The sequence below is a fragment of the Oncorhynchus kisutch genome, linkage group LG10 (genome assembly GCF_002021735.2).
Source record: "Oncorhynchus kisutch isolate 150728-3 linkage group LG10, Okis_V2, whole genome shotgun sequence".
Taxonomy (NCBI): Eukaryota; Metazoa; Chordata; class Actinopteri; order Salmoniformes; family Salmonidae; genus Oncorhynchus; species Oncorhynchus kisutch.
In genome coordinates, this window is record NC_034183.2 from 45,023,764 (window position 1) to 45,045,292 (window position 21,529).

The following is a 21,529-nucleotide window of genomic DNA, read 5'->3' on the forward strand; positions in this document are numbered from 1 at the left end:
CAATGGAAACCCCATGCAGATTGAAATAAGTCAAAACTTTACAACTGTACAGAACATTTGGACCAATAACAGGTATAAGAAGAATTTCTATAATTAAAGAACAAACACCCAAAGCACTAGATCAAGGGAGAAGACAGGGGAGGAAGGGAGGGATGTAGGGATGAAGAGAGAACATTAGAAAATATTGATTTGGTAGTTTGTAGACTGGTGTCTGGGTGTCAGCAAAACCATATATATGGAATATATCTATGTATACTACCATATATAACTATATGATCATATTTATTACTCTGGGTGTAGAGTACTAGTGCAAGTTGGGGTGAATTCCATTTATATTATATCAACTCTGGAGGTGAATAAAAATGCAACCCATGAATTGAAAACAATCTGACATTTAATATAACAGGCAATTTTCAATTAATTAATTGAGATTCAATGCATCTCCTGAATTGACTGCAATCAAAATGGAATCCACACCAACCATAGTTATAGATCAAGCTGTCACCCTCCCTGACACTCCCACCTCAAACTCAAACTCTACACAGATGAAGGCTTTTCAGATTCTTGCGCACTACTACTACTTAGCATGGTCCCAGATCTGTTTGTGCAGTCTAGCCAACTCCTATGTCATTGGCAAGCTAATGTGACAATGAGTGACAAGGACTTGGTAATAGAGCACGAACCGACTGGCCATCAGGCTACTATCGGATAAGTACAGATATGAAGTGCAGATATGGAGCTATGTCATGTGACTCACGACAACAGTTCATATTCTAATCTAATAAACGTTAAACCTCCTCACAGCATCACTTGAGCCTGTAGAGGATACAGTTCTCATCCTAATGAGTCTTGAGCTTTGAATTATCTAACAGTTTTGTCTTATTGTGTTTTTTTTGTTGCTTCGCTCGCTTAACGAGGTTGCACTAATAGGCTTTTTAGCTTAACGCTATCTAGAGTGTATACAGTCCACACCTGTATATGGCTAATGCTAATGTTGGTCATAGAGAATGCTCTTTCTGCGAAATATGAAAAGATGTCACCTTCAGTCCTTACACAACCCTCTGTCTCTAGTGAGAGAGGAGCAGGTGGCAGAGTGAGAGATGAGGAGGGGGAGAAATGGGAATGTCAAACCAAAAAAATCACATAAAATCAAACGGACAAATTTCAAGCAACAGAACTGGATGCAACCAGTTAGAGACATAAGCATTACCTTAATAGATTGCAACATTCGATGCCAATAAAAATCAATAATAAAATCGACGGTAAACATCGGAAAATACAAAAATAAACATTTGTGTAAATCAACCGCTTAAATGAAAAATATACAATCCATAAGAATGACAATAATTTAAATGTCGACATTGGGTATATCAAGATAGGATGTTTTTAACGTTGTCACTATAACCTCGTCATGTTCTACATTTCAACAAACAATTTCAAAAGAAATCAGGATTTTAAGAAGTTTTGGTCTCTTTTTTTTCTAATGTCTGGTATGGAGGGAAAACATTTGTCCTCCTTCAACACTTCATTCCCCCCCCCCCAGAAAACAGTGAGAAAGAAAGGAATGATCTGTAATTCTGATGAATTGGCACTCTTGCATCTTGGGCCAGAGGTAGATGCATGTCTGTGCACACAAAACCACGTGTGCCACAGATATACAGCATACAGCACATCTCCATAGGATTAACTATACATAGATACAAATATATTTCTATACATTGCATATTTCTATATATGTATATTGCCTTTTTTGTTCATTTTGTCATTGATTCGTTCTGTTCTTCTACCAAGTGCTGTCAGTCCATCCTCCATTCACGGTGCCCTCTTTTTATATGAGGTGCGATGGTTCAGCAGCCAGGACCGGGAGAGGTGGGGGGTGGGAGGGTCAAAAAGGACAAAAGAGAAAAAAGAAAACTGAAAAAATCACTACACTCAAATCATAAGAGTCATTGTGAGTGTGGCGATGTGGTGAAATGCTCGATACAGGAAGACAACGAAGGATTGAGGAAGTGGAGGGAGATTGTTGATGAAGATGAAAAAGACCGAAATTGATCTCTCGTCTAACGGGTGACCCAAAGCCACTTCTGAGTATAGCCACACCCACCTGACACTGACATGTGCAGACTGTATAGTTTGATATGTGTACAGATTGATTTCTGAGGAGCCATATTTAGAAAAAGAGAAAGGAGCTACATTTAATTTTACACACCTGCATACAAGAGGGCAGGGATGGCCGGTAGGGGTGGTATATAGTCAATGATGAGAAATACTGATCTCTGCTTAAATGGCCCCTCCCCTTTTACTGCTCCCGACCAATAGGAATGAGAGTCCCACCCCCCACCCCTTCTTTTCTACCACCCCTAACGTCGCCCCCTAGAGAAAGAAGAGCAAATCCCTCCATCCCTTCTGCCCTCTAATCCTCACAACCATTATAAAAATAGTTTGTTATTATGTCCTCCCTCTCTGTGGGTTAGGATGCTCTTCTTTAAAACAATGATGGTTGTTGTTCAGGCATTCATCAGAGTCTGTGTATTGCACAAAAGCCCCAGAACGCTTTGCGTTCTCTCCAGCTCTCTACATGGCACTGATAATATCAATAATGATAATGATAATAATAGTAGTAGTGAATGAACGCTAGAATAATACAACTCTCTAGCAACCCCCCCCCCCCCCCCCCCCCCCCCCCCCCCTCAGCTTTTAAAATAATACATTGCTATTTGATCGGTCTGTGAGTTTCTATAAGTGTGTGGTGTGTGTGATACAGTCTATTTTCAGCACACAGAAACACATTTAATGGTCCAATGAGTCAGCTCCCCTGGGAGATCAAGCACTAACCAGTACAGTTGTATGGGTGATACAAAAAAATACCTTTCTTATTTTGGGCTTGCCTCTTTTCTTGTCAAAGATTTTCTGTTAAATATAAGAATTTCTTTGTGTGATTTTATTCCTAATGTTTTTCGTTTGATTTTTTCTTCAAAAAACGAATGCATGCATTTGAGTATATATTAGATATTTTGTTGGTGTTAGTTAGTGTAAGTATGTTCTTCTCCCAAATACAAGAGGTGTGTGTGAGTGGATGGGTTTGCTGTTGAGGCTTGATGACGTGTGGTGGTGTAGAGTATTAGAGGAAGTCTCATTTGACGAAGTAGCTCTTTAGGATTAGTGGTAATACGGAGTGCAAAAACAGCACACATTTACTATAATACAGGGAGGCCTGCTATTTTAGCTCACTACATTATTTATCAGTCTAAATCGCTAACCTACACTCAATCCCTGTTAATAAGGCAGGTGTGTGAGAGTATATGTGTGTGTGTGTTTGTGTGAGAGAGAAAGAGAGAGCGAGTATACATGTGTGTTGATGGGTGTGTGTGTGTGTGCGGGTTCTCATTGCTCCATCAGGTGTAACATTGCTGGAGACTAACACCGAATACCTCTTAACATTTTGCTTCGGCTTAACATATTGCACATTGCATGTGGTGGGAAAGTGCCTGTAGTCTTAGAATGAATAGCAAAAATATCAAGTCTAAGTCCCTTATACACTGGATGCCCCCCTTAACCTGGCTTTCAATAAAGAACATTATTACATGTGGTTAAATGGCACCCCCTACAGTTCATTATCATTATCACTATAGGACTAATATCAGTGGGAGTACTGGGATTACAGTGGTGTTGGTATGTCTCTCTTTCCTGATGCTGCTTCTGTAGTTGACTTGTTGGCTTGCTTCTCCACATCATGACGCTACAAAATGGAGGGGATGGGGGAGTGACAGCGGCGGAGGTTGGTTCCCGGGGGCTCGAAAGGGTTGGTGATGGGGGTGAGGCGCATAGGCGCTCCTGACATGCCCGAAATGTTATTGAGGCTGCGGGACTTCTCATAGCCTGTTGCTGTGGTGAGCGGGTTGTCATGGTTACAGGGTTACATTAGGTTAGAGGTCAAGGGGTTACCGTAGAGGTGACAGGGGTTATCAACAGTGGTGTTTTGGGAAAAGTAGTTTTAGGGTTCAAAACAGTTTAAAAGCAGGACATTTGGTGCAAAATAAATATTAAGTAAAATTGCATAAATGTTAATTTCAATGTTTTAATGATTATTATGTTATTTGTTCATGTTTAAGGAGGACATGGATATAATTTGGATGACAAAGATGTGGTGTTAAAATATATAATGGGTTGGAAATAGCAAGGAATAACAATTGTTATGAATAAAAAGTTTTCAAAAAACAAAAACAATTAAAACCCAAATCATACCAAATCAAGTCAAATCAACAGTCAAACCGAAAATTCAAATCAGGTTTTAAGGCCAAAGAAAACAAACAGACAGACAAGGGACAGAGAGAAAGACAGACAGGACAAAACAGGAAAATGAGTTATGAAAATATGTCATCAAAATCTTGCCACATCAATACAAAATGGTGCTTTCTGTCAGTAGTGTCAGCATACACAGTACAACACAGTAGAGTACAGTAGAATATAGTAGAGGGGAGAGTACTGATGGATAAAACAGCTGGTATCAAGCTCCAGTGACTTTTAGAGCTCCCTCTGGTATACATAAAGAGAGGGAAGAACACTCATTTGTCTCTTAGAAAAAGGAGAGAGAGAGAGAGAGGGCAGACTCAGCATCCAGATGTTTTAGCCTCCAACACTGAATTCTAAACCTCCAGAAAGACAGACTTCAGACAGACCGGGGGACAGGGCAACAGTACATACAGTCAAAGCTCTATTCAGCACCTCCACAGAATAACGATGTGACCAACTTGGACCTGGTGAAGTCTTCAGGATTTGGGAACAGAAACATTAGCAGAACATTTACTGTGTGTGTGTCTGAAGATCGTATGAAAACACTGGCAGCTTCACCGGGCCCAACAGAACCTGGCTGCTCCCCCCTTATTCACCCTTTACACCTACCTCTCAGAGCCCCCATCACAGTAGTAATGATCTCGGATCAATTTGACCTTTAGATCAAAACAAATAAAATTAATAAGATAATATTTGAATGTCCAGAGGTGAACTGATCAGAGATCAGCACTCCTACTCTGAGACGGTTTGTGAATGCAGGCCCATACTTCCTCTCATGGTCCAAGCCTGCCTTCTTCCCTTCCTCCTCCTCCTTCCCAGCGATGTAGTAGAACGTAAACATAAAACACAGCTTTTCATGTTGTGGATAGCCTCTATGCACATATTATTACGCTAGATTAGTGTTCGAATTTGCATTACTCCCACCACCCCTTTAAGGGTGAGCCTAAATTCAACCACCTTTTAAGAGTGAGACAAATTCTAACACCATCCCTTTAAGAGTGAGCCAAAGGTCACATTCCCCTGCTCAGACGTTGCATGCATCAACCAATGGTTGCGTGCCACATCATTGACGGTGCTGTCAGCAACATCTGAGCAGAGGAACATGACCAATATCTAACTCCACCCCTTTAAGAGCAAGCCAAAATCTAACACCACCCATGTAAGAGATGAAACTTTGTGTTGTCTGTGTGTGTTGTGAAGTTACAATAGAGCAGCAATCTGGATATAAACCTCACCACACATGACCAAGCAGTAGAATCATCAGGTTATAGGTGGCATAACAGGATAGGTTTGATCATCCTCTGTTCTCTAAACTCAAAGCAGCCACATCTCATCCTAATGTGTCCTTTCTTTGTGCTGTTTTTGTTGTCATGAATTACTTTGTTCCATCGTTACTGATAATAAAGAATGTGTTCTTGGGCAGGAATGAATGAGGGCGGAAAGGCAGTCACAGCACATGTCATCAACCATAAAATTGGGATCCAATTCAATCAATCACAGATAAAGAGAAACCACACCGTGGTTTACACTGTATACAAGGTCTCGCAGACATTGTCATTGGATATTTTGATTTAGTAAAACCACATCTACCCTTAAAATACAGCATCAACATTCTGTATGAAACCTGCAGCCCTGCTGAAATTAAACAGCATAGACCAGCATAAATTTCAAGCTGGTCTATGCTGGTCAGTGCTGGTCAAGTTGGTCTGACCAGCATGGTCTAGCTGGTTATGCTGACAGACCAGCCTTTGTTGTGTTTCTGTTCTGTTTTTGCTGATGACCAGCCTTCATTGTGTTTTTGCTGGTGACCAGCCTTCATTGTGTTTTTGCTGGTGACCAGCCTTCATTGTGTTTTTGCTGGTGACCAGCCTTCATTGTGTTTTCGCTGATGACCAGCCTTCATTGTGTTTTCGCTGATGACCAGCCTTCATTGTGTTTTCGCTGATGACCAGCCTTCATTGTGTTTTCGCTGATGACCAGCCGTCATTGTGTTTTCGCTGATGACCAGCCGTCATTGTGTTTTCGCTGATGACCAGCCTTCATTGTGTTTTTGCTGGTGACCAGCATAAGCTGAAGCAAAACCAGCATCAAGTCACATTATGCTGGCTTACAAAGTGATGTTTAATTCCTATTGGAATCCAACCAGAGTGGATTCCCACAGTCTGCATTCAGAATGACTGCCAGGGTTTAGAAGATGAGGGTTGTTCAAAACTGTGACTCAGTTGTCAAGTCAACACATCCGTCAGTGCTGCTGTGAACCGCATCACGAGAGACATGCCAAATGGGAGATGTATATATTTTTTGTTAATTCAACGTTTGAGTTGCTTTGTGAATCACTAAATTAGCTTGATGTGATTTTACTGCAATGCTGCTCATTGCATCCAAGTTGCTTCTTGACATAGGCGTAGAGCTGTCAGTCAATGCGAGCTCATGAATATAAGCTCCCCACCCACTCATCCTGTCTTTAAAACTTCCTGGTAGTTAGCCATGAGAGAAAAGGTACTTTTCAGAATGACTGTTCAGGACCGTTGGGTGCCATGTAGAACCTTTTGATTTGTCTCTGTAGGGGAACCTTTTGATTTCCATTTAGAACAATCTCATGAAGAAACCTCTGGTTCCAGATAGAAACAATGACAGGTTCTACAGTTATACTTATAGGATACTACAGATGTGCCGGAAGTATCCGATAAGTAGAAGTTACCTGCTACAGAGTTGCAGTAAAAATACAGTGGGGCCATACTTGTTAACATATAAGCAAGCATTTCAAGTTAAATGGATTCTCACGTACAAAATGTGTATCAGCCAATGAAAAGTGTTTATTTACTTGCATGTGACACAAAATTGTTCTGGTCCCATTAGATAACCTAGCACATGTTAGCCCTATGCTAACCTCAACGAATCGTACTGATTATGTCCTGGCACAACTTCTTCATCAAACTATAAAATATCTTAGACTTTATATCGACCAACCAATGTCATTTCTTAAAATAGGTCAACCCTGGACACTAGAGGGATATTTTAAACCTACAAATTCGAGATTTACTACTGTAGCAAAATGTTGTGTGCCAATATTGCACTGATGCATCCTTGATTAGGCTACAAGCTACTACTAACGTAAGACACCATTTTCACGTTATTGCATACATGACAAAACCCTGCGTTTTTGTTTACCAGTTTCACACACATCTATGTGCTTTTATGGGGGAAATATAAATGAGGTCCTTACAACAACAAAATCCTGTTGACTGCCGGTCCTTGATGCTCGATTCAAAACGCATGTGATGAAGTGGATGATTCTAATCACGCACAGCCTATAAAAAATTGTAGCCCTACATTTAGGTGTACACGTCCATGTAATATATCCTACGCAATATAATTATTAGACAATAGCAGTGTGTTTGTGTGCAAGGCTGAAGAAGGTAGCTCCTTCTTAAATTCATTCATAATCTTAATTTTCAAACTGTTGGCTGTATGTCCCTTTTCAACACAATAGCAGTGCTTGACTTGGGCAGGAGCTCACCAGAACTGAGTACTTGCACCTCAAATGTTCTCATGCTTGAGTTCCTGCACCCCTTATCAAATATTAGCTCAAAAGTATTGTACAGTTCCTGCACTTAAATATATACAGTACTGGCACCTATTTTAGTCCAAGTCAAGCACTGACACTAACACAATACATGTAAATCAACATTTTAAAGGGGGGGGGGGGGCTCATGTGAGATTCAAAACCTTGCCATAATCTGTGACAATTACGTGGACTAGGCACTTTACACAGAGAGCAATTTAACCAGCCAGTCAAATACATGTGATAGTTGCTTTGACGATCAGATCTGTTGGACTTAGTTATGTTAAGGACACTTCCATCCATGAACAAGTGTTGGAACGTGTCCAACTACTTTGCCGATTTTAATTGGCTGACGCAACTGTGCCAGGGTATAATCAGTACCACCTGTTTAAGTTAACTTAGAGTTAATTTGTACCATATTATCTGATGGGACCAGCTACAATTTTGCGTTTGATCACATGCAAGTAAATCAACGCTTTTCATTGGCTGACACGCATTTTGTGCATGAGAACCCATTTAACTTTAAACGCTTGCTTTTTTACAGTTGAATTAAGGTGTTATTGTTGTAAAGTTACTTGTTTACCTTACTTTCACTGCACTTTGAAATGTAGGTGGGGGCAATGTGCTGGTGGGGCTCATTAGCATATTTGGAGGCATGGTCTAAAATATGTTGTATTTGTGCCAATTGTTTGTGGAAGTATTGCACCAGTTGAAGTGTTTTATCGTTATGTTGATGAAGGTTGAGGTAGAACTATCGTACAGTGCAGTGTGCCGCCAGAATATTGATGCTGTATTTTAAGGGTAGATATGGTTTTACTAATAGACATTGAAAACCGGTGCAATCATCTAGGTGTAGTGTGTGGTGTCTGGAAGTTGGAAAAGGTGGCGAGTATTGCAGACGAAATGGAGAAAAAGCGGGTGAAGCAACAGCTGTGCTAGAATGCGAACAATATGGGTGTCAGTTCTGATGGTATGGAGCGGGAGGATGAGGGTTAAGGACTGAAATGGTCTGTAGTGGAAAGACATAGGAAGAAGAGAGATCATGATGCTGAAAGCAGTGGAGCGTTTAGTTAAGAAAGCATAAAGAGCGCCAAGGTAGGTAGGAAGCAAAAGTAATAATGTGTCGAGTGGAAAGCAGTTACAGGGTTTTATGAGACAACAGGGCCTCATTTACACCCTGACTAACTACTGCAGTAGAAAAAGAGGTAGGTCAAATTAACTCGGTTCATTGGAAATGGTCAGTTGAAGTCAGAAGTTTACAGACACCTTAGTCAAAGACATTTAAACTCAGTTTCACAATTACTGACATTTATTCCTAGTAAAGATTCCCAGTGATAGGTGAGTTAGGATCACACCACTTTATTTTAAGAACGTGAAACATCAGAATAATTAGTAGAGAGAATTATTTGTTTCAGCTTTTACTTCTTTCATCACATTCGCAGTGGGTCAGACGTTTACATACACTCAATTAGTATTTGGTAGCGTTGCTTTTAAATTGTTTAACTTGGGTCAAACGTTTCGGGTAGCCTTCCACAAGCTTCCCATAATAAGTTGGGTGACTTTTGGTCCATTCCTCCTGAGAAAGCTGGTGTAACTGAGTCAGGTTTGTAGGCCTCCATGCTCGCGCACACCTTTTCAGTTCTGCCCACAAATTTTCTATGGGATTGAGGTCATGGCTTTGTGATGGCCACTCCATTACCGTGACTTTGTTGTCCTTAAGCCATTTTGCCACAACTTTGGAAGTATGCTTGGGGTCATTGTCCATTTGGAAGACCAATTTGCGACCAAGCTTTAAATTTCTGACTGATGTCTTGAGATGTTGCTTCAATATCTCCACATAATTTGGATATATTCTACCTCATGATGCCATCTATTTTGTGAAGTGCACCAGTCCCTCCTGCAACAAAACACCCCCACAACATGATGCTGCCACCTCCGAGCTTCACGGTTGGGATAGTGTTCTTCGGCTTGCAAGCATCCCCCTTTTTCCTCCAAACATAACGATGGTCATTATGGCCAAATAATTATATTTCTGTTTCATCAGACCAGAGGACATTTCTCCAAAAAGTACGATCTTTGTCTCCATGTGCAGTTGCAAACCTTAGTCTTGGCTTTTTTTTAAATGGTGGTTTTGGAGCAGTGGCTTCTTCCTTGTTGAGAAGAACAAATTTGACTATGGATATAGATATTTTGTACCTGTTTCCTCCAGCATCTTCACAAGGTCCTTTGCTGTTGTTCTGGGATTGATTTGCACCTTTCGCACCAGAGTATGTTCATCTCTAGGAGACAGAACGCATCTCCTTCTTGAGTGGTATGATGGCTGCGTGGTCCCATGGTGTTTATATTTGTTTATATGCGTACTATTGTTTGTACAGATGAATGTGAAACCTTCAGGCATTTGTAAATTGCTCCCAAGGATGAACCAGACTTGTGGAGGTCTACAATTTTTTTTCTGAGGTCTTGGCTGATTTCTTTTGATTTCCCATGATGTCAAGCAAAGAGGCACTGAGTTTGAAGGCAGGTTTTGAAATACATCCACAGGTACACTTCCAATTGACTCAAATTATGTCAATTAGCCTATCAGAAGCTTCTAAAGCCATGACATCACTTTCTGGAATTTTCCAAGCTGTTTAAAGGCACAGTCAACATAGTGTATGTAAACTTCTGACCCACTGGAATTGTTATACAGTGAATTATAAGTGAAATAATCTGTCTGTAAACAATTGTTGGACAATTTACTTGTGTCATGAACTAAGTAGATGTCCTAACTGACTTGCCAAAACTATAGTGTGTTAACAAGAAATGTGTGGTGTGGTTGAAAAACTAGTTTTAATGATTCCAACCTAAGCGTATGTAAACTTCCGACTTCAACTGTAGATTGTTAATATTGTGTGGTAGCCAGGCTCAGCAAGAGAAGATTCTGAAAATGGAAAAGCTTAATGGGAAGAAGATTGAAACCCATGTCACTGGTGCTTATGCTAGATTGAGGGGAGTCATCACTGGGGTCCCAATATCTATACCTATAGATGATATTAAAGAAAATGTGAAGGGAGGAAGAGTGAGAGGCCAAAGTGTTGATCAGTAGGAAAGAAGGTCAAAGAAGTGAAGCCTATCAGTGCTGCTAAGATTTGAGAAGGTCATGCCTGGGAAAGTAAAGATAGGATTCCTTCGTTTCAATGTCGTAGAATTTGTCCTGTCCCCATTGCGGGGACTGATAGCTGTTCAATGTAAAGGAAGGAAAAGATGTTCTAAGTGTGGAGGGGAACATGATTACTGTAAATGTGGGAGCAATGTGAAGGTTAAGTGTTGTAATTGTGTGGGGGAACATAGTGCAGAACTTGGTGGATGCCAGGTGCAGAGAGAGGCTAGAGAGGCTCAGAAATATAAAATGAGTCATGATGTATCGTATGCAGAGGCTGTAAAACAGATTGGTGGAGCTACAGTGTGGAATGATGCCGCTTCCATGGCTGCTCAAGTATTAAGTGGACCTAATGTCGGGGGTGGTGTTTCTGCTGGTCCTGGCATGGTTTCAAGGCCTGTTCAGAAATCGTGCGCTCATGAATGTGCAAGGACACTTTGACATGGGAATAAAGTTGACATCATAGCTTTTATTGGTAAGGTTATCAATACGACTCGGGTTGTGGAAAGTAGGTCATTGTGGAGACAGCAAAATAGATATTGGGGGTAACAGATGTTACTGTTGAAATGGTTGTCAGTGAAGGTACAGTGAGCCCCCGGCAGTCATTCTGAATGCAAGTAAATTACTGTGCATTTTACAATAACTTACTGACATCTGGTTGCCAGTTAAGGTGCCAGTAAGAAACTGGCAGTTAGTTGCCAGTGAGTTACTAGCAGTTACTGGCTATTAAGTTACTGTGAATTGTTACAATAACTTACTGACAACTGGTTGCCATTTAGGTAACACAGAATTCAAAGCAACTCATTTCCATTAAGTTCCTGTGAAATGTAGTCATGTTACGTTTGATACCGGAGCTCCGAGGCATGCGTTGAAATAGCTAAGCAGCTAACTTCGAAGCAGTGTGCCGATGCGTGCATCACTTTATCAGTAGTACATCATCAATGACATCCGAGACTTAGTTTGAGTCCATGCTTTTTCAAACCGTGTGTTGAAAAATGCGAGATCCCACTGATTTCGCAGCGGTTCCGGTGCTTTCTTCCGATTCCAAGACGCTTTCAAACATCGACCTCTACTGGACACTGTACTTACAAATATAGTAACGATTGTGTACAAATATTTTAATCTGACCAGTAGTTTAGCAGGTAGAGTAGGGAACTATGAAACATTCAGGGACGTAAGGGTCTAATCCTGTTGAAGGCACACTTTCTGCACTGTTGTTCAAATAATTTGTTTTATTAACTATAGTATAAGGTTCTATCTTCAGCATCCTAAATAACGCAATAGATTCAGATTATGAAAAATAGTCAACTTGAAGGCAAAAAAGGGAAGCATGATGACAGATACAAACCTGTTATTCCAACTGATAAGAGTTTTGATGAAAACAGTGGAGAAAAAAATACTTCCATCTGATAATCACACGCTGCTATTTATTGCTGACCAGCAGATGTCAATAATGTACATTGTGAACAGATAATGAAGCTCTGAGTAATGAACCGTTTTTCGGCACAATTTGGTGAATTCTGAATTTCTGAAGCCTTCAGAAAGCCTCGGTTTCCCATCACACCCCCTTAAACTGGTACAACACTTGAACTGGCGGTTGGCACAAACACATTATTACATTCCCCCACCTACACTTCAAAGTGAAGTGATGATTGTACCTTATATTTAAAATATTGGATAGAAAAATGTACCATTATACTAGAATATCCATACATGTACCCTAAAAGGAACCAACCAATACCATGTGAGTTCCTATGTGTACCTCTGAAGGTACCTTTGACCTTTTTGTACTCCAGGGAACAAGACTGTACTCTAACTGTACCCTAATTTTGAGTGTGGGGATATATGTTCTTGGTAATAAAGATGCTCCTGGTGGAAAACTTTACACACTTTGCACACTTTACATCAAGCACGGCTATTTTTTCCATTGGTGTTGTCAGATAATCTGACAATTATTGACTTGGTTCTTGGCAACTTTTAGCAAAGTGCAGAAATGTATTCTTGCCTTTAATCTGTGGCCAATCTCTGTCATGCCCACAGACCTGGTGGTGTTAGCAGGACATTCAGGTCATTAACAACCAACAGGTTGTGAGTTCAAATTCCAAGTGAGGTATACACTCAAGTAACCAACATTCAGCAGCATTCCGTCCTTTTACAGCAATAACACCATACATTTGTCTGAAAAACTTCAGTAACCTGTTGTTTACCTTACTTTCACTGCAACCAGTAGCCTGTACTGTATCATAAAATGACAGGACTTTTTAACAGTGCATTTTATGGTATAAATGGAAAACATGGTAGTTCTTCACAAACATCACAGCAGCAGAGAACCCTTCCTGATATGCAAAAGTGTTACACCCTGACAAAGAACCCCTGAATAACCTTTTTTTGGTGTATTATTGGTCCAGCTGGTCTGCAAAACCACACCCATCATTTTCATACTTACAAACATACTCTATTGCTGTCTGTTTCAATATCTATGTTTTTGCATGTACATTGATTGATTAATTAATTAATTAATTTTATACAAAGTAGAATACCACTAACTTATACTACATATTTTTCTCAACTAATCAAATCTGTTATTTGGACTTATTGCACCCGTTACTGAAATGGTTGTTCTAACCATGGCAGTCATGCTGAATGCAGATTTTCAGTGAGTGAGTGAATGAATGAATGAAAGGTCCAATTATTGGATATCCCTAATCAGTCTAGATAGGAATAAGAAATCCCCTTTCAAGCCAGCATAATGTGACTTGATGCTGGTTTTGCAGGTGACCAGCTTATGTTGGTCATCAGTGTCAAAAACACAACGAAGGCTGGTCACAGGCAAAAACACAACAAAGACTGGTCACCAGAGAAAATGAAACAATGACTGGTCACCAGAGAAAACACAACGAAGACTGGTCACCAGAGAAAACGCAACGAAGGCTGGTCTATGCTGTTTTTCTTCAGCAGGTAGTGCGGTTTCTTTCAATATCTGTAGTTGATTAAATGTGTGCCATAGTTGCCAACAGCACGGGGAGAGGTTGTAGGCTCCCATCCCTCTCCTCACACTGACACAAACTAACAAACAAAATGAGAGACAGAACATGGCTCATCAAACAAATCAAAATCTGAAATGAACAACTGAATTACTATCACAAATACCAGTTATTAATATCATTACTATACTTCCATATTAGTTGGGCATGTGTCTGGAATTTAGAACTTAGACCTAGAACTTAGAATACAACACTGAGGGGTAGGTTTGGTGTTGGGGAGCACTGGGCTAACGTTGTCGCGGCCGGATGAGTTTGTTTGACGCCAGATTCTTACATTAATGCATTGCCTATAGGAGCCACTCAGTCATGGGCTGGTGCTGTGAACAAGAGGCATGCTGGGTAATACTGTCTGGGTAGTACGCTACGGCTATGCAACAGATCTGGGTCATCGTGTTCTTCACAACCTGACCACTCTTCTTTGGCAGAGCGGGTGTGATGAGAGAGTGTGTGTGTGTGTTCATGTGCATGTCTGTTAATGGTTTGTGTGCCTGTTTGAGGGTACAGGAATTTCCAGGATTCTGTATTAAAACTTGAGCATGTACTGAGCATGTACTGTTAATGTCTAAATTGATGATGTGTAAATATATGTGCATGTGTCTACTCTCTAAATACAATATGTTTATGCATTAGCATGCATTACTGTTTTCATATATTTACACATGCATCTGACTAGCATCACTAGGTGTAGGGTAGAGTACACACATCATTATTCAAAGGTACAGTGCATGGCTTTGTAGGATAACCTCCTGCGTTGGTCTCTCTATTCAAACTCTTTGTGTTTGAGACGTCGACCCTTGTAACAGCCCACATCAATCCCAGCAACTCTTAGCTGATTAGGAAGTAAGTGTGTGTGTGGTCTTAGGGTTCCACAAGCAGTAATGGGTGGTTTGATTGAGATCGATATCTCCCAAACAGTTAGCCTATCGTGTCCTACAGTAATAACATGTTTGTTTTCAGGCTTTCAAGAAGCTTCACTTAGCTCAGCTCGCTGAGACCAGGACAGGACAGGACAGGGACGAAGGCCCTGCTCAGGAGAGGTTGAGGTGGGAAAGAACAACGTAGTAACCATGAGTAACGGCTGGTAACCGTTGGACGGATTCCAGGCATACCTAGCGTAATGATTCATTTGTGGAATTGCAATGACATGAAACCGGGCTGGGAGTTTTTCCTTGGTCAGGTCACAGGATATATAACTCTGAACTAGAGCCTTGGGTTTTTCTTGGTCGGATCAGGTGGTCTGGACAAAACTCCCGGCCCTATATAATGACTTAGAACTAGGCTATGTGTAAATACAATGGATAGATAAGGGAATATGTGGTTGGTAGTGACAGTTTGATTGGCTAATGGCTATTGGCCATGCTGTTCATCTAACGTTACCCAGATCACCTCCTTCACAGCATCCAACACACCATGCAACATGCACCTTACAACTAGGTGACAGAGAAAAAGAGACAGAGAGATAGAAGTACAAGCAAAAAATAGTTCATTAAATTATCACAAAAAATGTCAGACCATAAATATCAACAAAGAGAGCAAAATAATAATATAATAATTATAATAAATGAGCCAATAAACGGTACAAGTATGATCTCTTTTTGAATACTCTACTCACTTTTTTTATTGACTTTATCAGGAACTCCTATTGTTTGATTAGCACTCAGGAGAACTTAGCTCTGTTTCATAGCTTCATTTTTGACACAAATGCATACTGTATTCTCACACACACTCAAACGCACGCACGCACACACACACACGGCGCACGCCATAAAACAAGATGATTTAAAACTGGCCGGCTAGTATGTGATCTATATGCATTGCCAAAGATTTCTTGCTGTAAAACATGCATTGTGCATCACTATCAAAGATTATCAATGCTACTAAATCTCAGAGTATTAAAAAAATCTACTTGAATTCACTTTTAGATTTGTAAAAGCTAATGTATGTAATTCTACTCTATTCTTGCATTACATCCTTACATATATCAGGTTGAACACATTCACGCCACTCTACATGGCTTTACAGCAAAGCCTGGTTGTTTAATGCAGCAGAATGCAGCACTGTTCCTGCCAAAGCCGTGACATACCAGCTTGTTCCTCCTATACCCTTTTCACACTACCGAGCCAAACAGAGCCGAGTCCAACCAAGCTGTACTGCGCTGGCCTGGTTAGTGGTTACGCATCCACTACAGTTGCTGGAACTCTGCTGGAATGGACAATGTGAAAAGAGGTAATCTGAGCCAGCACAGCATGGTTTGGGTCAGCTTGATAGTGCTACAGAGGAGGAGGGCAGGAAGCTAGTCGGTTGTACGTACCTCAGGTCAAACTTTAGTTATGCTACGCAGGTGCAATGACTGGGGATGTCCTGGGGATGGGATGGAACGGAACATGGAAGTTAGTCTGAGAGGGGGAGGGGGGGGGAGTGAGGGAGGAAAACAAGGGGACAAATATTTCCCTCAGCGCAAATCTACATGTAGATAAGGTTTCCAATATCAGAGTTGTTATATACTTTGTTATGGCAGCCTTTTTGTATTATATCTAGTGTTTGGATCGTTGGTAGTGGATGTAAATAAATATGCATGCTCAGGTAGTTGATGTCAGATACTGTATAGGCTATATACACCAGTATTGTGCAGTAAATACCTTTGTAGCAATATAGTTCAATAATATGTGTGCTGTAGAATTACTGTAGTACAACTGTAGTATCACTGTAGTATTAGTGTAGTATCACTGTAATACAACTGTACTATCACTATAGTAGTATCACTGTGGTACAATACCACTGTAGTATCGTATCACTGTGGTATTAGTGTAGTATCACTGTGGTATTAGTGTAGTATCACTGTGGTATCACTGTAGTAATATATCACTGTAGTATTACTGTGATATCACTGTATATTCACTGTGGAATTCAATATAAAAGCAGCTTAAATACATGAATATACAGCAGAAGTCGGAAGATTACAAACACTTAGGTTGGAGTTATTAAATCTAAGTTTTCAACCACTCAACAAATTTCTTGTTTACAAACTAGTTTTGGCAAGTCGGTTAGGACATCTACTTTGTGCATGACACAAGTCATTTTTCCAACAATTATTTACAGACAGATTACTTCACTTAAAGTTCACTGTATCACAATTCCAGTGGGTCAGAAGTTAACATACACTAAATTGACTGTGCCTTTAAACAGCTTGAAAATTCCAGAAAATGATGTCATGGCTTTAGAAGCTTCTGATAGGCTAATTGACATCATTTGAGTCAATTGGAGGTGTACCTGTGGATGTATTTCAAGGCCTACTTTCCAACTCAATGCCTCTTTGCTTGACATCATTGGAAAATCTAAAGATATCAGCCAAGACCTCAGAAAAAAATTGTAGACATTCACAAGTCCGGTTCATCCTTGAGAGCAATTTCCAAACACCTGAAGGTACCACGTTCATCTGTACAAACAAAAGTATAAACACAATGGGACCACACAGCCGTCATACCACTCAGGAAGGAGATGTGTTCTGTCTCCTAGAGATGAACGTACTCTGGTGCGAAAAGTGCAAATCAATCCCAGAACAACAGCAAAGGACCTTGTGAAGATGCTGGAGGAAACAGGTACAAAATATCTATATCCACAGTAAAACGAGTCCTATATCGACATAACCTGAAAGGCCGCTCAACAAGGAAGAACCCACTGCTCCAAAACTGCCATAAAAAAAGCCAGAGTGCGGTTTGCAACTGCACATGGGGACAAAGAATGTACTTTTTGGAGAAATGTCCTCTGGTCTGATGAAACAGAAATAGAACTATTTGGCCATAACGACCATTTTTATGTTTGGAGGAAAAAGGGGGAGGCTTGCAAGCCGAAGAACACCATCCCAACTGTGAAGCACGGAGGTGGTAGCATCATGTTGTGGGGGTGTTTTGCTGCAGAAGGGACTGGTGCACTTCACAAAATAGATGGCATCATGAGGTAGGAAAATTATGTGGATATATTGAAGCAACATCTCAAGACAATCAGTCAGGAAGTTAAAGCTTGGTCGCAAATGGGTCTTCCAAATGAACAATGACCCCAAGCATACTTCCAAAGTTGTGGCAAAATGGCTTAACGACAACAAAGTCAAGGTATTGGGAGTGGCCATTACAAAGCCCTGACCTCAATCCTATAGAACATTTGTGGGCAGAACTGAAAAAAGCATGTGCGAGCACACTTCTGACCCATTGGGAATGTGATGAAAGAAATCAAATATGAAATACATTTTTATCTCTACTATTATTCTGACATTTCACATTCTTAAAATAAAGTGGTGATCCTAACTGACCTAAGACAGGGAATTTTTACTAGGATGAAATGTCAGGAATTGTGAAAAACTGAGTTTAAATGTATTTGGTAATTTGGTAAGTAAACTTCCGATTTCAACTGTACTATACATGGTTTTAAACTGCCAAAGTATAGTAAATTTAAATGTATAGATTTAATTTGCATACATGTTTCTTATTACTTTCCCACTTTTTTAGTATTATATATAAATGATGATATATTTGCATTGGCTGATTATTGTTATGTCACATTACGAAACAACATGTAGATTTGTAATCACCTAGGGCAATATTTGAAACACATTTTTCACATTTATGGATGTATGACAGAAAACACCACAATTGACACAGTAACCATACATACAGTAGAACAGCTGTATGTATCAGACATAGCATGAAAAACTGAACCACGTTTAACACACAAACACAATATCCCCAAAGAACATTGAGTTGATTCATAAGAAACCACACTGGGGCCTAGATGGCCAGCTCTCTGCTATGTCACACGGACACATATATGAACACACATTACTTACGATGGGGAGAGGGAGAGGGGCGCTATAGATGAATGAATGAACCTACTATATCTCCTCCTGAAGAATCTAATCCTACTGTTCTTTTCCTCATGCATATTGCATGTACCTTGATAGTGGCCAATGACAGAGAGAAAAAGAGTGAAAGAAAGAGATGAAAGAGAGAGAGAGAATGGGGGCGGAAAAGAGAGAAAAAGAGAGAGCGAGAAAGAGGGAGGGAGGGCAGAAAAGAGAGATTGAGGGAGAAAGAGAGAGAGAGAGGGGGAAAGGGTGGAAGAGAGAGAGAGGGGGAGGGACAGGACAGACAGAGAAATATTCCCTGATGTGAAAAGGGTTAGTTCACTATTATGGGAATATTCAACGTACTGACACTGCTACACTGAACATAGCCCTTAGATGTATGTTACACATATATGTTCTGTATATACAGGATGACCAAAGTATATACAGTAGAAATTATTCCATGTTGGCGTCAATGACCGAGATATGACAATAAATAACACACACACACACACACACCCCAGGACTCACTGTCACATGCAGTATATCCCAGTCTATTTGTTGACATAATGCAGACTATGTCACTGTCACATGCGATCTGTTTACTGTCTCCCCCTGTCTGGTACAGGTAACTCACAATGGCTTTGTGTATTTTTTTAAAATGATTGTGCATTTTGCTATTTGTCTCATGACTCCTGCATGCTTTGTTGACTACGAACAATGTTTGTTCCCACACTCTGGACTCTTAATCTCTATTGGTTACACAGACGTTTGGCCTCCCATCCCATTCGAACCACCTCTCGCTGGCTTTGTATTCATGTTACCTGATGAAATTGCTGTACAATATGATCTTGTTGCCATCTGATGCACATTCAGATGTCATAAATTAGCACTGCAGAGCTCTCCGGTCCGATGCAGTGCCTTGATTGTATTACTGTTGATGATATCTGGAAATGTGCATGTACACCCTGGCCCATCTATTGTAGCTAGCCCCAATTCTGACTTGTGCTCTGATATCTGCTTCACTGATTTCTGCTCCCGTAAAAGCCTGTGTCTTCTGCACGTTAACACTAGAAGCTTATTGCCTAAAATGGATCAATTGAAAGTGTGGGTTCAAAGCTCCAATCCAGATGTGTTGGTCATTACTGAGACGTGGCTAAGGAAGAGTGTTTTGAATACTGATGTTAACCTTTCTGGTTATAACCTTTTTCGGCAAGACAGATCTTCCAAAGCTGGGGGAGGGGCAATCTTACACCAAGTCTGTCCCCAAACAATTTGATTTGCTGGGTTTAAGTATTAAACTTTCAAATAGCTCTTTGTTGACTGTTGCTGGGTGCTACCGTCCTCCATCAGCACCGGCCTGTACCCTAAACTCTCTCCTGGCCCCTTACACTTAGTCTGAATTTGTACTGCTAGGTGACCTAAACTGGGACATGCTTAAACCACCTGACCAAGTCCTAAAGCAATGGGACTCCCTATATCTTTCTCAGATTATTACCAATCCCACAAGGTATGACTCCAAAAACCCAGAAAAAGCTACTCTTCTTGATGTTATCCTCACAAATAATCCTGACAGGCATCAGTCTGGTGTTTTCTGTAATGACCTTAGTGATCGCTGTTTTACAGCCTGTGTTCGCAATAGCTGCTCAGTGAAACGACCTGTCCTGATTTGTCATAGACGCTTGCTAAAAATCTTTAACGAGCAAGCCTTCCTTCATGAACTGGCCTCTGTAAAATGGTATAGAATCAGCTTGGTCCCCCTCTGTCGAAGACGCTTGGACCTTCTTTTTTTATATTTTCAGTAGTATTACTAACAAACACCCCCCATAAAGAAAATGAGAATACAAAAAAGGATCAGCCCCTGGTTCGACAGTGATCTTGCAGAGTTACTCCACCTCAAGAATTGCATTTGGCTAAAGGCTCAGCCCACGCTTACTCAAGCTGACTGGCTCTCGTTCAGGCAAATGAGAAATAAGTGCACTCAGGCTATCCGGAAGGCCAAAGTTAGTTACTTTCAGGAGCAGTTCTCTCTCTTTGGGTCTAACCCCAATAAATTCTGGAAAACGGTTAAAGACCTAGAGAATAAACCCTCCTCTTCACAGCTGCCAATGTCCCTTAAAGTTGATGATGTGGTTGTTACTGACAAGAAGCACATGGCTGAGCTCTTTAATCACCACTTCATTAAGTCAGGATTCCTATTTGACTCATCGCCAAGCCCATCTCCAACCTTTTTAACCTCTCTCTCCTTTCTGGGGAGGTTCCCATTGCTTATTTAAAGGGGAGATCAAGCTGATCCTAACTGTTATAGGCCTATTTCTATTTTGCCCTGTTTATCAAAAGTGTTGGAAAAACTTGTCAATAATCAACTGACTGGCTTTCTTGCTGTCTATGGTATGCAATCTGGTTTCCGCTCAGGTTATGGATCGGTCACTGCAACCTTAAAGGTCGTCAGTGATGTCACCATTGCCCTTGATTCTAAACAATGTTGTGCTGCTATTTTTATTGACTTCGTCAAAGCTTTTTATACGGTAGACCATTCCATTCATGTGGGCCGGCTAAGGAGTATTGGTGTCTCTGAGGAGTCTTTGGCCTGGTTTGCTAACTACCTCTGTGCAGTGTATAAAGTCAGAAAATCTACTGTCTCAGCCACT

General features: G+C 40.6%; 1 protein-coding gene across 2 annotated transcripts in view; it reads right to left on the reverse strand.

Annotated features, from left to right (window-relative positions):
• Positions 1–21,529, reverse strand: part of LOC109897546 (potassium voltage-gated channel subfamily C member 1-like) — a 133,105-nt gene that overhangs the window by 11,711 nt on the left and 99,865 nt on the right. Inside the window, exon 4 of one of the 2 annotated variants that reach the window (XM_031833746.1) lies at positions 2,695–3,885. The exons of the other annotated variant lie outside the window; for it this stretch is intronic. Coding sequence (XP_031689606.1) covers positions 3,740–3,885 — 146 coding nt within the window. The 3' untranslated portion in view covers positions 2,695–3,739. Of the gene's footprint in view, positions 1–2,694; positions 3,886–21,529 lie in introns of those variants that run through there. 2 annotated transcript variants of the gene reach the window in all.